The 15,398-nt window shown below is 37.5% G+C and overlaps 1 protein-coding gene across 1 annotated transcript in view; it reads right to left on the reverse strand.

Annotated features, from left to right (window-relative positions):
- ADAMTS6 (ADAM metallopeptidase with thrombospondin type 1 motif 6) overlaps nt 1-15,398 on the reverse strand; it is a 273,067-nt gene that overhangs the window by 14,913 nt on the left and 242,756 nt on the right. The window contains exons 22-24 of the mRNA XM_022596555.3: nt 13,493-13,697; nt 4,701-4,877; nt 2,070-2,226 (exon numbers count right to left, since the gene is read on the reverse strand). Coding sequence (XP_022452263.1) covers nt 2,070-2,226; nt 4,701-4,877; nt 13,493-13,697 — 539 coding nt within the window. The remainder of the gene's footprint in view (nt 1-2,069; nt 2,227-4,700; nt 4,878-13,492; nt 13,698-15,398) is intronic.

Below are 15,398 nucleotides of genomic sequence, written 5' to 3' on the forward strand. Positions count from 1 at the left end.
ATCTTTATTGGAGTATAATTGCTTTACAATGGTGTGTTAGTTTCTGCTTTGTAACAAAGTGGATCAGTTATACATATACATATGTTCCCATATCTCTTCCCTCTTGCATCTCCCTCCCTTCCACCCTCCCTATCCCACCCCTCTAGGGGGTCACAAACCACCTAGCTGATCTCCCTGTGCTATGCGGCTGCTTCCCACTAGCTATCTATTTCACATTTGGTAGTGTATATATGTCCATGCCACTCTCTCACTTTGTCACAGCTTAAAATTCCTGATTTTAAAGAGTGAATTACAAATAGCATATAAACGTAGTTGAAAATGACATGCCCTAGGGCTCTTCCAAATCTAGGTTCAAATCCTGACTCTACTACTTCCTACTCTTGTAATGTGGGTAAGTCACTATCTCTCTCTGTGCCTTAGTTTCCTCATCAGTAATACCAACTCTCGAAAGGTTGTTATCACGATTATATAATACACACAGATATTTATGTATATGAGATATATAAAATGGATAATAAATATAAAGGGCCTAACATAATACCCAACATAGTTTAATATGATAGTTATACCCTCTCTTCCACCTTAACCTTTTATCTTCCAACTCTGAAAAACAGACTCCCAAACCCACATGACTGAATACCAATAATTTACAATACATAAAGACTTGTTTGCTACAAATCTTAGAGAAAAGAGATTTTTAAAATTTAGATCATTTAAAGAAAATAGTTTTGCTATGAAAAGTACTTCTGTTTGTCATAGATTTTGAGCCCTTCTCAAGAGAAGGAAAGCTAGATTTCCAGGACATCCCTTGCCAAAGGGAAAAAAAAGGAAATGGCACTAGAGCCAGAGATTTTGCAAATTAAAATTCTGATTTTGAATTAATATAGGGTAAGGCTTTACTTCTTTGAAAGAGTAAGTTACACAGTAAGTATACTGTGTTGAGGCTCAGATATAAGAACCAGGCCACTTGCAAAGAATCAAGTTTTCTGCATCTTGTCGTGCAAGATGATTGCTCTTCCTAAAATGAAATTCCTTATGGAAACATTGAAAAATAGGATTAAAAAAAAATCCCTCAAACTGGATAGATCTGATAAAAAGAAACAATTTCTTTTTAATAGAATAATGACCATATCATTTTCATTTGAAAAGTAGTCACAAATTATAGTCAGCATAGCTCTTTATTTTTGTTTTATTTGTTTTTAAAGCAGAGTCCGACGGCTGGGTTTCTTACATAATTAAAATTCATGGCTTCAGATGTTTGTATATTTGATCATGCTTCCATTTTCATGTGAGAAGGCAGTCTGAACTTCCTGACTATGCCATTTTTGTCTCTACACTCCGCATAGTTTCTGTTATTATGCCTTGCACATAGTAGCATTCAGGAAATTTCAATGAATGCTTAACTGAATAAACAGAGTACCTTTATTTAAATAAGATATAAGAAAATTCAGGACTTGGATGGGCATCTGCTGTTAATAAAGGGATTTCCCCATATATAACAAAGAGAAATTTCAGAGTCTGAAGACTTTTGTCCTCCTATATAAACAGCTATATAATAACCTTCTTCTATTTTTCTTCAAGGAGAAAATTAGCATTTGTAACCTAAGTAGTTTCAAACATATGCTTTCATTATATGTATCACGAGCATGAATTTTAATCTTTACAATAGCAGAGGTCCATTGCTGTAGCCAAAAAGAAACAGACGTTTTCAGTTTTAAGCTTGGTTCATTAGAAATCATCTCTATCTTTCTAGCACAAGTCAAACATAGAATGCTAGGTTGGACAGAACCTTAGAGATTATCCACCCCACTCCCTCATTGCATAGGTAAGTAAACTTAGCTCCAGAAAAGTTGACTTAATAAGGTCATACAGTTAACGGAACAGTCTGGAAGAAAACTTAGGCTTCCTGATTACATATCCAGTATATATGTAGCTTTCACAAATGCTCTATGCAGACACACTACCACAGTGGTTTTATGGGGCTCTTTGAACTCTGGGAATCAGTACAGGTGAACCACTAGAGACCAGAGGCCCCTTACCTTCTATACTGGAGGTGCTGGGAAACTTACCTTCAGTACTGGAAATGGGGGTACTGTCACATTTGCTTTCACACTGCTGCATCGATGGAGGTCGAACAGTTTCTGGACAGTCACTCGATGCCTGTCCAGTGTAGGAAAGACACTGCACAGTCCGCATTTGCTGTCCAAGTCCACACTGAGCAGAGCACTAAACCAAAAGACAGGGAGAAACAAAATACTGACCTCAACAATTTTCAGGAGGTAAAAAAGATACTATGTCATTTCAAACGCCATAGATATTAGCTTTTAAAGCCCATATGTAGCTCACCTTGGAGAGGTATATGATTAGGTCATTCTATTACAGAACTGGTTTAGAAACTCAAGGATCATGTTATTACCCTAGAAAATGGAAGCAACTTAGTTTCCAGAAGACAACAGTTGGAGATTTTGGGGCTATTATTTCAACAGTTCCAAGCAGTGCTGGTGAACTTAAACAAGAGTATAATGAGAAAATATTTGTGATGAAGTAGAATAATCAGAGGTTCTAGGGCTGGGACATCACTATTGCTGCCTATTTATATATTATAGGTTTGTGGGAAAACAACCTGATGATCTACTGGAGTGCTCTTAATCTGATCAAAATATTAGTTCAGTATAACAGCAGTGACTGCTGTGGGGCCTGGTAATGGGACTAGTTTGGAAAAAAAAAAAGGGCATAAATAAGTACCTTGAGTTTTGTGAGGTATGTTCAGTCACACAAACCTGAGACAAATCTGAGAAGAGGTCTGGTGTTAGCCAATTAGCATGTCTCCCTCTCCTTTTTCATCTACTCGGGGATTCGGTTACTTTAGAATTGAAGTTACTCTCTGAGGGGCTTAGTTTCAGCTGGGACTGATCAGCTGACCAGGCTGAAGAGTAAAGCTGTGGTCTATTCTTTGGGACTGCCGCCCAGAATACCAGAAAGCCTGTGAGATTTGGGATCAAAGGGATGAGGAGCTAATTGTGCAGAGACAGGTGATGGTGATGTTTACAAGGTAAACAAACCGAGGCCCTGTTGGATTTATTTGCAAAAACTCTCAAAGCACTTACAGGACCTGCAAGGATATTTACAGATACTTTTAAGTTTCTAAATACAGAATGAAAAATAAATGCACCATAAACATGTAGTAAAGCATCTCTGAAAATGTATTTTCACTGGTTAATTTCAATTTTAGGAAACTGAATTGAAAATATAGAGGAGAAGAAAAGGACTTCACAATATTTAAAAGAACAATCTCAAACTGATAACTGTAAATTTGGTGAAATTATCAACACGCAAAAACTTTCAAATGCCCTTTATATAACAGTGAATTGCAACAAAGAATATATAAGAAAGGAAATTCCTAGCCGGTTTAAATAAAAATCATAAGAGCATGTCTGTACTGATTCTTTAATAGCATAATATCAGTTATAAATTGTGAAACTGTCACACTTCTACAGAGAAACACATTGCATTCAATGTTTACTTAAGCTTATGATGTATATTCCATTTGAGCACTTTGTAAATCAAACTAAATACTGTTATACAAAAGCAAATTATTAATTATTTGTTAGACAATGCACATGTTATTTTATGATCATACTTCTTTTGTTTCCCCACAGGGCTGAGCACAGAGCAAGTATATTTATTTGCCTTAATGGAGACTGAAAATCTTTGCCCGCTCCCCGAAGAGTCTGTAGATACTGCTGCACTCTAGCAATATTGAATTTTGGCCATAATTTTGGTAACTACTTCTATGAAATGCCATTATTAATAAGTAATGGCAGGCCCAGAGCACAAACAAAATCGTGCTGGTGTAGTTATATGCCATTATGATTTATTTGGGTCTCAGATATTAGAAAATTACCAGCTCAAGGTTAATTATAAAGCCGCAGTAAAAGGGCATTGATTCACTAGAAATTTTCTTTCTGGAGCATTATTTTTTAACATAACCTAATAAATTTCCTTTTTGACATTCAAAAGAACAATACTTAATTTTCCTTCTATCCAAATATATCAATTCGCTTTTAAAGGATTTAAGGTGACCTTCAGCAAGATAAGACAACTTAAAACTGAGAAAGAAGAAAGAAAAAATAGGAATTGGAACATAAAATAGAAATGAGTCCAGTCAATATAAAAGTACACACTAAAAGCCCTATATACCCGTTTCCCAAATTCATAGTCTCCATCAGCTAAATCCATTGAAGAGTAAGTATTAATAACATTTCAAAGATTGTCAATCATATTATCAAGCTAATTAAAACCTCCACATCTTTTCTGTGAGGTTAAGAGAGGTCATTTTGCAAGTGAGAAAGCTAAGACAATGGTGTTAACTGATCTGGTCTTGAATTAGTTGAGGGAGTTGGCACTAGAATCCAACTTTTGGTAGCTTGTTCAAATCTCTGGCCATTAGACTATTTCTCTTTAACTAAGTTAAAATGTTAGAATCCAAGGAGTAGGTGAAAGTGGGAAGTGGGGGAGAAACATGGCTCAGTGTGTCTATGTGTGACTGCTGCCGCCTATGCACTGTCTCACACTCACATCTCACACCTGGATCTCTATGTGTTATTACTCATCTCTTGAGCCCCTACAATGACCCAATCAGGAACCTCAAGTGTCTCAAGGTGCTGCTTCAGCAGGAACCCACAGTCCAACTGCCCTACCTGGCCCCAGTCTCCTGTCACCCAGCGAGGAGGAGGACAGCGGCCCAAACTGCAGCGGATGCGGACAGGGGGTTTGCTCTCCTCGGAACATTGTGCTGCTGGGAATGTTTTAGAAAGGTCACTGCTCTTGCACAGAACAATCCGATGCTTGAATCCTGGACCACATTTGGGAGTGCACTGTAAATAAAACAAATGCTAATGAATAATGATAGTCTAAAGACAGAGAAAAATTTGAGGAAAGTCTTTCTCCAAGTAAATGTGTGTTTGGGTAAACAAGATACACACATACTAAATTCTAGGCAGTCTTACATATATGAAAATTCCTTAAGTTTTTAAATAGAAGAACTTTTATCTTTTTCCCTATGGTCTTTAAGAGCTAAATCCAAAGTTTGCTTTTCTTGGCAGCATACTTTCTTCTTTTATTGTGTGTAGGCTTATTCCGTGATTCCTCCCTATTCTTGGCCATATTTAGTTGTGATAAGATTCTGCTAATTTTTGGAATGTGGAATCCTTGGTTTCTTACTTGCTAGGTGTAGTCTTCTGAAAAGAATTCTTATGTTACTAGTAGACCATCAGAAGTTGTCTTTGTGAAGCAAGCTAAGGTTTGATTTAGATGTGTACGGTTGTCCTTCAGTATCCGCAGGGGACTGGTTTCGGGACCTTGGAGGCCACCGGAATCCGTGGATGCTCAAGTCCCTTGTATAAAATGACAACACATACCCTCCTGTATACGTTAGATCATCTTTAGATTACTTACAATACCTAATACGATGTAAATGCTATGTAAATAGGTGCCAGTGTATGGCAAATTCAAGTTTTACTTTTTGCAACTTCCTGGAACTTTTCTCCCAAACATTTTCAATCTTTGATTGGTTGAATCCATGGATGTGGAACCCAGAGATATAGAGGGCCAACTGTATTCTTAGAGTGTGCTAGCTAAGGATACATGACCACAGGTAAAGGTTTACTGTACAGAAAATCTCTAGACATTTGCTTGTCCATCAGTTAAACATAATGAATTTGACTGTTCTTTAGTTGGACCAGTCTGCTCTTCATACTGAGGAAAAGATCCTTCTTCCTGTGTCATGAAGTCTATTACTTACCTCTTTTCCAAGTTAACTGGAGTGCTCTGTTCTAGAGCCACCTATTCAACGTGGTGGCTGACTGAAGTCCTCCAGCTTTCTCCCCTGCACATCTGAGCCCTTCCTTATAATCTATACTTCTTCTCAGTGAAGTGAGACCCTTACCCACAATATTTTGAAGCCCTGTTTCTATACCTTTCATTCAAAACCCATTTCTAAATTTCCTACAGGAACTACACTAGACTGGGGGGAGGGGAGACCATAAGAATGAATAAGTCAGTCTGTACCTCAAGGAGCTCACAGTTTTAATGTAGGAGATAGATAGGTGAACACAAGGTTACGTAACATAAAAGAGGATGCAAGAATATATAAATTCTTGTGCCCCTAATCACCAATTTCTTATTTTATAATTATGTATTCATAAGTCTTCTCATTCCTACCAGACTATAAGCTCCTTAACATTATTTCATTTCTGCTTCATTTTCGTACACAACCTCACCCCCATCCTCAGGATCCAGCAGAGGGTTTTGAGAAAGCACTCTATAAATATATACCCTCCTTTATTTGGGAAGATGACGGTTTTGATTTACTTTTAGGTAAATCAACATGTACTAGTAGTTGTGGGATGGGAATGTCTTCTTGAACAACGTACACACCCCTGAGTGGCTTTGTCATGGGTAACCCTTGAACCTGGTTCATGTCATGGAAAGAAAGAAAAATATTAAAATTCTTTCAGGTGTAAATCAAGGATCTCATGAACACTCTTCATCACAATGAATGTGGTAACAGAGTGCATTTCCTCCAACTTAGAAAACATTACATTAAGATGCATTTTGAAGGAGAATAACATCCAGTTCTTTCCAATATGGTTCCAAAAAAGGTTTTAGTTAGGGATTTAGAAATCAAGAGAGAAATTCCCGATCTCTGTTATTCTTTTTCACAGCCAAATCAACATCCTTATTTCTAGCTGCTGCCTCACTCTACCCATATACTCAGTCATCTGTTGATTTCTCTTTGTCTCCACTGCCACTAACCTTACTACAGACAAACATCACTTCCTACGTGTAACACTGCAATGGCTTTCTAACAGGTCTCCTGTTTCTTGTTCTTGCCTCCCTCCAATCCACTCTCTAAAGCACACATCCAGTTATATTCTGTTCTGATTTTTAAAAAAATCCTTCAGTGGTCTTCAAGATAAAAATTCAAACTCTTTAAATATCTTACTATACACTGATAGGAAGCCTCTGCTTACCTCTTCAGATTCACCTCTCCATACTAAACAAGGTACAGTATTCCTAGTGCCAGCCCAGTGCCAGGCACAAAGCTAATGCTGCTGCTCATAGTACTATTATGACTACTGCTGCTATTAATAATGATAATATTGATAGCAGCTGCCATTTAATAAACACTCTAGATAGCTGTGCTAAGCGCTGTAATTCACACGGTCTTCACAAAAATCCTGTGAGATGACAATTATTATTCTGTTTTTAAAATGAAGAAACAACCCAGAGTAAGTGATTGGTACAAAGTCATGCAGTGTTTAAATGACAGACCTAACGTTACCACCTACTTAGTGCATGTCAAACACTACACCACGTACTTTGCACATATTATCTCATTTAGTCCTCACAACAACCCTGTCACTTTATATATCGAGAAACCAAGACACGCAACCCTATCTTGCAATCATGCATTCTGTAGAATGAATAAAGCCCTGATTCGAGTCTCTTGAGCTTGTTCCACTTGTGTCTGGTCCTCTTGACTTCTCACCAAGTCTCTTCCATCGACCACCAGTGTTAGAAGACACAGCCTTAGGGGATTTCTGTCACTCTCTTAATGCTTAATATTATTATTGATAATGATACCACTACTACCTTATATTCCATTAGAGCTTCACAGTTCACAAAATACTTTCAATACATTATTCTCATATAAGTTTTTGAGTCTTGCTACAGGAAAGTTTAAGCAACTTAATCGAGGTTAAACAGACAGCAAGTGGTAGACCTGGAACTAAATCCTAAGCCTTCTGATCTATACTTTAGCTCCTAGCATTGGCAGAAACAAAGTCTTGAGAATACATAAGAAGTATTAATTATTATAAAAATAAATGAGATAAAGTACAAGAGTATGGAAGGGTATTTCAGACTTTAGGGATAGAGGCAGAAACACGTAGGATGTACAGGGAATTCAGTTTAGTATTCAGTTTTAGTATTTTGAGGCTATGATTAATTTTCTATATTGGGAAAATTTACTGAAAAAGGCACTTGTGCCATTCCCCTTCCCTCTTCGCATTTTAAAAGCATACATATGTATATTAAAGCCTGGGACAAAAAAATGTCTGTCTGTGTATAACTGAGTCACTTTGTTGTACAGCAGAGATTGGCACAGCATTGTTAATCAACTCCACTTCAATACAAAAATTAATTAAGCCTAGGACATAGGTCTCTTGCTTATTCCAATATCCTTTGCCAGTAGCAAGAAGCTTCTGCTATTATTTGAAGACTGAAGTAACATCTAGCGGTCTTTCCTAAGAGCCTATGCCAAAGTCCTGCTTACAGTTCTGGGAGGCAGACAATGCAAAGACAGACAATTCATTCATCTGTGTCTGAGAAGTCCCCAGGGAATCAAAGACAAAAAAACAAATAAGATCGATGATAATAGGGAGAAGAATAAAAAGAGAAAGCAACATTGAAATTTATTAAGTGTCAAGTAGCGTTCTAAGTCCTTTGCATGTCACAATTTACCTAATCTTCATGGAAACCTCACGAAGTGCTGTTCTCACACCCATTTTACTAGTGGGAAACTGAAGTACTGAGAAGTACAGATAAATTCGGACGGCAGCTCTGAAAAAGATAATGCTCTGAAAGGTAAATGTACAAAGACACAAACCCTCTGTGGGACAATGTGAAGTTATACGCAAAGCTTAACATATGACATCTTCTATTGAGGCAAGAAATAATTAAGAAAATTATAGCCCAAGCTCCACTAAATAAGTCACAGATATTCTATCCTACAGCACTGGAAGTAGAGATAATCAACTGGATTCTCAAAACAGTGAATGACTGAAAACTACATACTGATTCAATGAATATACCAGCCCTGAGCCCTGCAGATCTAGCCACAAATATTACATGTCTATAGCCGGAATCTCAACTCTGGTCTCTGCAAATATTGCACTTCTAGAGGGTGACTGTAAAATGAAATGTCTAAAAATTGCTTGTAAAAAATAGTAAAGCCACAGGGATGCCGCTTAGACCAACTTCGTTTTAAGTAGAACTCTATCCTGCAAATTCTTCTGACCTTATGTCAGAGATGTTCAAGCAGAGACATCCCTCAGCTTGTTCTTATTTTTGCTTCTTCCCTCTGCTTTATTTAGCTTACATTTCATCTTTGCGTCTCTAGCCTTCTGATGAATAAATATGTTTATCTATCTGACAGCCTCAGTTTTATTTAGCTACCTAAAAAAATATGAAATCCTAGAAAAGCAAGATGCAACCACAATTATGTATATGATTAATAGGCATTAAATTAATCATAAGTGATTCAGAGCATGTTTCAGAGATAATCATTAGTCTATACCCATGTAAAGGGTATATTTTTTACACACTTTTTGAGTATGCAGTAAAATTCATTAGAAATAATTAGAAATTGAATACTTAGTAATAAAAAGTCATTTTTTTAGACTAAAGTCTAGTTATAAATATCAAAATTCATTCGATTCATTCTCGTAATAAACCATTAGGTAGCTGGGTGGAAGATAATTCAGCAGAAAATGATTCTTTAGTAAAATTACTTCTCTTACTATTTCTCTTCATTGCAGATAAATATCTTTTTTTCTTCTTTTATTCATATAATCAGAATCTTACAATTATTTAAAATCTGACCAGACCATTTGTTTTTTGTTCTCATCTCAGTGGGATATAGGAGGTGATTTTTATGAGAGGTACATTTATACTTCAGTTCAACATTCTATGATTAAGAAGCAAAAACATATTTTGCAGAAAAAACATTTGAAACCACACCAGGGAAAATAATTTGGCTCTCACTTGTAAAGGATAGAAACATTAACATTTTGGGGTTAGCCTGAATTCTCTCTGGAGAGGTGGGTTTAATTTACTTAGTTATGGCATCAGAGTAGAACCTAGGAGTAAACAAGGTGACAGCACAAGTATCTACTAAAACAAAGAACAGTGCCTGGGTAGGAAGATTCCCCCTGCCCCATCCTTCTTAAGTAATGCTACCTAAATGTAAATCCCATCAAGTCAATTGAGTATGATGCCAGTCATCTATTTGTCCAAGAATAAGTACAAGAAACAGAACTTTTTCAATGGGTACTCTGTGGGAGTCAAAAGAAACCATTCCTATACATCAAAAGAATGGCTAAGGATTGCTGGAGCCCATTCACAGTACACAGCAACACTTCAAGAGTCACATGCCAAGAGAGGGCAAAAACAGAAAGCCATTTAAGTCCAACATAGCATGGGTGATCCCAGGAGTGAGGCTAAATTGTAGGAAATGGGAAAGCCATGGCTTCATTAGTTTCACAAAGACTGCAGAAGAGCCATTTTCCACCAAGGCAATTTGGCTTAAATTTTTTTTTTTTTTGCCATAAGCACTGGGTGAGTTTCACTGATGGGGAAAATGAACACGGTTCCTGGCTTTGCAACAATGGAAATTTTACATTAGAGAAGCCAGCAAAGAAAAGAAAAAGGTCAGAGGGTACATTCCTCTTACTGAAACATGTTTTCACCAGTTGAACCTCACCCTTGTGATTAGCAGAGCTCAGACAGCTGATATTTGGAATTGGGAAGGGGGCAGAAAGAGGAGGGAAGTTTTCATGGGCGTGTGAAAAAGGTATCGTGTGAAACATCTTTGCAAAAGTTAAGTGAAAGAGGTTGAACACTGCCTGCTCTTCTGCTGGGACCTCCTCTTTTCATTAGTGGGAGATGTTACATTCCTCTGAGAAGAACAGGTTCTTTGTTCTCACTTTGTTCTCCATGGCTACTCAGACATTTTTTTTCACTTAATGCTATTTACTTTTACTTATTTTTAACTTATCTAGAGAAGAGGTAGGTTTTATGGTAAAGGGAAATGGAAGGGTGAGAGTGCACCCTCTCCTTTGGAAAATAAACAGGAGAGACTGAATGGGGACAAAAATCATCTCTTTCCTCCTGAACAAAGGATGAAGATGATGGTATAGATGATGTTCAACTAGAATCTTTGAGACGGCAATGGCAGGATTTCCTGACTCATGCTTACCCCAGAATAGTTTTCCTGTGTTGTCTGTGGAGAGACAACAGGCACTATTTTTTGGTTTTTTTGGAAGTGATAGTCCCAACATGTGTACTCTATGCCCCCAGCTCCACTTCTCTCCCCTAAGCTTTGACTCAGCTATCTTAAAGAAGATAGCAGAAATGTGATTAAAAGTCCCCTTAACTTAAACGTATTTCTCCAGGCAGCTTCCAGGAGTACCTAACAGCCTCGCAGAGCCATTTGAGCAAGCCACTTCTAAGACTGGGTAGATGAGAAGCAAAATGCTAAGAGTAGGGTAACTACAACCTGTATGAAGTTGAATTAGGAAGAAAATCTTAAAATGGTATTTGGAATGGAAACATACAGTAATATACATAATCTATTCCTTAAGGTGATTATATTTGGCGTTTTATGTTAAAAATATAATGATACAGAAAAATGTAGATCCAGAGACCAATGTGAAGTGAGTCTGCACATGAGAAGATTTTGGCGTTTTAGTGGTCAGCAGAAGTTTTTTCTAGTTTCTGGTTTTGAACTTGTTGATTTTTCTCCACTTTTTGTAGAAGGATAATATGGTATAAAGTTCTGTATTCAAGCCTTCTTGTTACCTATCACTACTTTATTCAATCTTATCTTCCATTTATTCTTTAAAACAAATCCTTTTCTCCCACTCTACTTTCACCACATGATCTTTGCATTTCTGTTCAGTTGTTTCTCTTATCAGGAATACTTCTCCAGTTTCAAATCTTACACTCCTACAACATTCAGTTCAACCCCCATCAACTAAAACGCCTTCTAAGCCTACTCCAGGCTATTCTGACCTTCTCAGCTCTGAATTTCTGTATCACTTATACATTTATACCTCACAATCCACCATTTTGTTAAACACTGTCTTATGTTATTCTCTTGCTGCTTCATGGATATTTCTTATTTTCCCAAGTTCTTGAGATTCTTCTGAATTCTCCATAGCTCCTATCCCAATGTGGTTAGAAAGTACCCAGTTATACTTACTGACTTGGCCTGAAACCCTAAAAATGTTGCAGCCAATTATCAGGTCTTCCATTAGGATTTTCCAATAAGAACGTTGCCATCATTATCAAAGACTATTTATGAACTTCTATAAGGGTCTTGGGCACTGACTTGCAAGTAAAATAACTACTAACATGTGTACAATTCTGTAAAATGTCTTGTCTTTATCACTGGATTTTATCTTCCAAATGAATGTAGGAGTTAATCCACCCACTGTTAGGGAACAGAAGAGTTCATACTGTTTTCCATAACCACTGAATAATACTGAGAATATCTCTACATTTGATTGAAACACAAATAAAAGTTAGGTAGGCAGAATGTAATTACTGAAGCTGGACTATGGCCAGGAAACTTGGAAGAACGCTCCCAACTTCTGCCAAAGATTCCACAGATAACCACAACCGGTCAGAATCTCCATTTCCATGTATCATCTTAAACACAGGTCTCTCTTTTAGCCCTGTGCCTCTAGCAAAATAAGGCCACTCAAGCAGTAAGATTCATAGGGAGAAAAGTTACATCCAGAGGTTCCTAAAGAACAACGTTTAATTTTTTTCTGTTGTTTATTTTTTGACAAACTTATGAGGTCTACAGGAAATACCTAAAGCAAGTACCACAATGTTTCCAGCAGGAAATGCATCCTGTTTTGCTAACTTAGAAAAATGACCTTTAGTTATATAGCCAGATACTCATTCTTTCTAACATTAACCAACACTACAGAAGGATTCAGTTCTTCTTTAGGAAATGTAGAGAATGGTACAGTGTGTATATTGTATACGTCTCATGCAGGATGAAGAGTCAAGAATTAACTCTACCTCTTACCTCATTTTTCATACGACCATTTTTCTGAGGCCTCGGGATTATATCAGACTTTTTATATATACATGTATGACAGAAAAACATTATCTTAGTCAGATCTTCCTCAATGATCATATAAGTGGAGGTAATGATAAAATCTGAATTTGACTTTTTGACAGTTATAACCCTCAACTCCGTGTTTCTTCCCCAGAAGCAATTAAAATATATATAGATATATAACATGTGATGATAAATTAAACTCATATGTAAGATTTATATGGTTAGGCTGGAACATTGCTTGGAAAAAAAGATATAACATATCACTAATTCTGAGCTTATAACACTGTTCAAGAATAGCAACGAAGAAGAAAACCCACTTATAATATTCTCTCAAATTCACTTCAGGCTTGTTTTTTAATTAAATTGACGACTAGTTTCTCATTGATTTTCCTTACTCCAAAAACCTTTACTTCCTGGCAAGCAGCAAAAAAATATAATATGGCCAAATTCAGAGTTATGCAGCCCTTACTTGTTGAGTTCTAAGGTGCTCACATGCTCAGGTGTCCTTAATATTAAATGCTTTGGTATTGATAGCTAAGACATCTCAAAACATACAGCCTCAGATTTCCTTACTTCTGACCAGTCCAAAGCCACCCACTGTGGTGGACATGACTGGTTGTTGCAGGGCTCTTTTTCAATAGGCCGGTGTGTTAAACAACCACTGTAGTCCAGTGTCTCCTCCTCAGAAGGTCCAATCTTCCTGATGCAGAGCACTGCCCTTGTGCGCATCCCTCCATCACAAGTCTTGCTACATTCCAACCAGTCCCCAATGAACCACCTGCAACAAGAAGTGGAAGAAACACAGAAAAGCATTCCCTCAGTGCAGCCAGAGATTTCAGCAGAGTGAAGGCACTTTCTCAGTGGACTACCTCCTCTTCTCAGAAGAGCTAACATTTCAGTGTCAGTTGATGTGACAAATGACAAATGGAAGAACTGCTAAGGAAAAGATAACCCACTGTCGGCTGCCTTCCAGAGCGGGGTGCATGAGCTTTGGAGCAGGCAGAACCCAGGTTCAAACAAGCAATGCATTATGTGTTTTTAAACTTCTTTTTGTCCTTTTTTATTAATTTCTAAAACGAGGATAACGATATCAATCATGAGATTGTCCTGAGGAGTAAGCAAGGTAACATATGAAGCTCCAAGCCATGTGCTGGTAAATGGTAACAACTGGTTCCTCATGGGAGGGAAGGAGTCCTGATTTGTTGCATTTGCCAGTTTTTGTGCTATAAATACTTCACTATGGCTAATTTCAGCCTATCACCTTGACATACTGAACACGAACAAGAGAAGATATGCTAGTAATAGGGTCTCAGGAGCTTCTAACAGTGTCTAACACACAACAAACAAGAAACAGTAGCCATTTTTATTATTACATTGAGGCAGGTTCTCCCTCAATTGAGGACTTTGTGATAAAACCACACGACAGGAGCTAGGGATTTGTTTTCTGCTTCCCAGAAATGAATGTCATGCTCTGCATAAGACAGACGTCTTTATTGTCCTCACAGGGGCAGAGATGGCCCAGGTATCCATCCAGAAGACTTGAGAGTCCTAAAAACTCTGCGGTAAAAGCAGAGCCCTGAGCCAGCTCTGTGAAAACATGGAGATCCCTTGCTTTGACCCCTTTACTCTTAAAAACAGCTTCTACACAGCTAATGTGGGAAGAAAGAGAAATGTCTTAATAAATGAACATATCTCACATTTGTAGGTATACCACTCCTAAAGTCATCAATGAACTTTCATATATACAATTTCAGGTGTGTGTGTGTGTGTGTGTGTGTGTGTGTGTGTGTGTGTGTAGTATTTCTGCAGGACTCACTCTTTTGGGCACATTAATTGGTCCAAGGGTATGAATCATGATCCCAATCAGACCAGTAAGAATTCAGCTTTAGAATTTTTATATCTCAACGATAAGCAAAAGGGACGCTTTCCTTTCTGGTCACAAAGGTGTATAAAGATATAAGAGCTGATGATGGCCATGTCCCCTGTCAAGTGGAATTAGCTGATCTGAAAGAATGCAGAGGAGCTAGAGAGTCCTGCAGGTATTTGAGTGCTTGATTCCAGCCATTCCTGAAGCTAGGTCCACTCTTACGATTCCCTCAGCTTTGTTATATAAACCAACAAATCCTCTTAAGCGCAGAAGCTAGCCAAAGTTGAAGTTGTGTTATTTCCAACCAGAGTCCTGACTGATATATTATTGTATTTAATGTAATGAATATATGCTGAATGCCTTCTATGCTCAAGGCACTGTGCTTTGTTTTACAGAAGAAAGTAAGACCCAGTGTTAGGAAAACAGTTCTCCAAAATCATGAAAAGTGCAATGATGGAGCTAGGACTAGATCCCCCATCAGTTGATATCCACTGGATTTCATTTATAACACTGCCAAATAATAGAATCCAGATCACAAGCATGAGGTCAAAAGACATTTTCTTCAATCCGTGCTTTATAAATCACACATATATCCTAAATGGATATGCTCAT

This window comes from Delphinapterus leucas, chromosome 3 (assembly GCF_059928025.1).
Source record: "Delphinapterus leucas isolate spDelLeu-1000000601 "Yukka" chromosome 3, BTC_Dleu_Yukka2, whole genome shotgun sequence".
NCBI classification, from domain to species: Eukaryota; Metazoa; Chordata; class Mammalia; order Artiodactyla; family Monodontidae; genus Delphinapterus; species Delphinapterus leucas.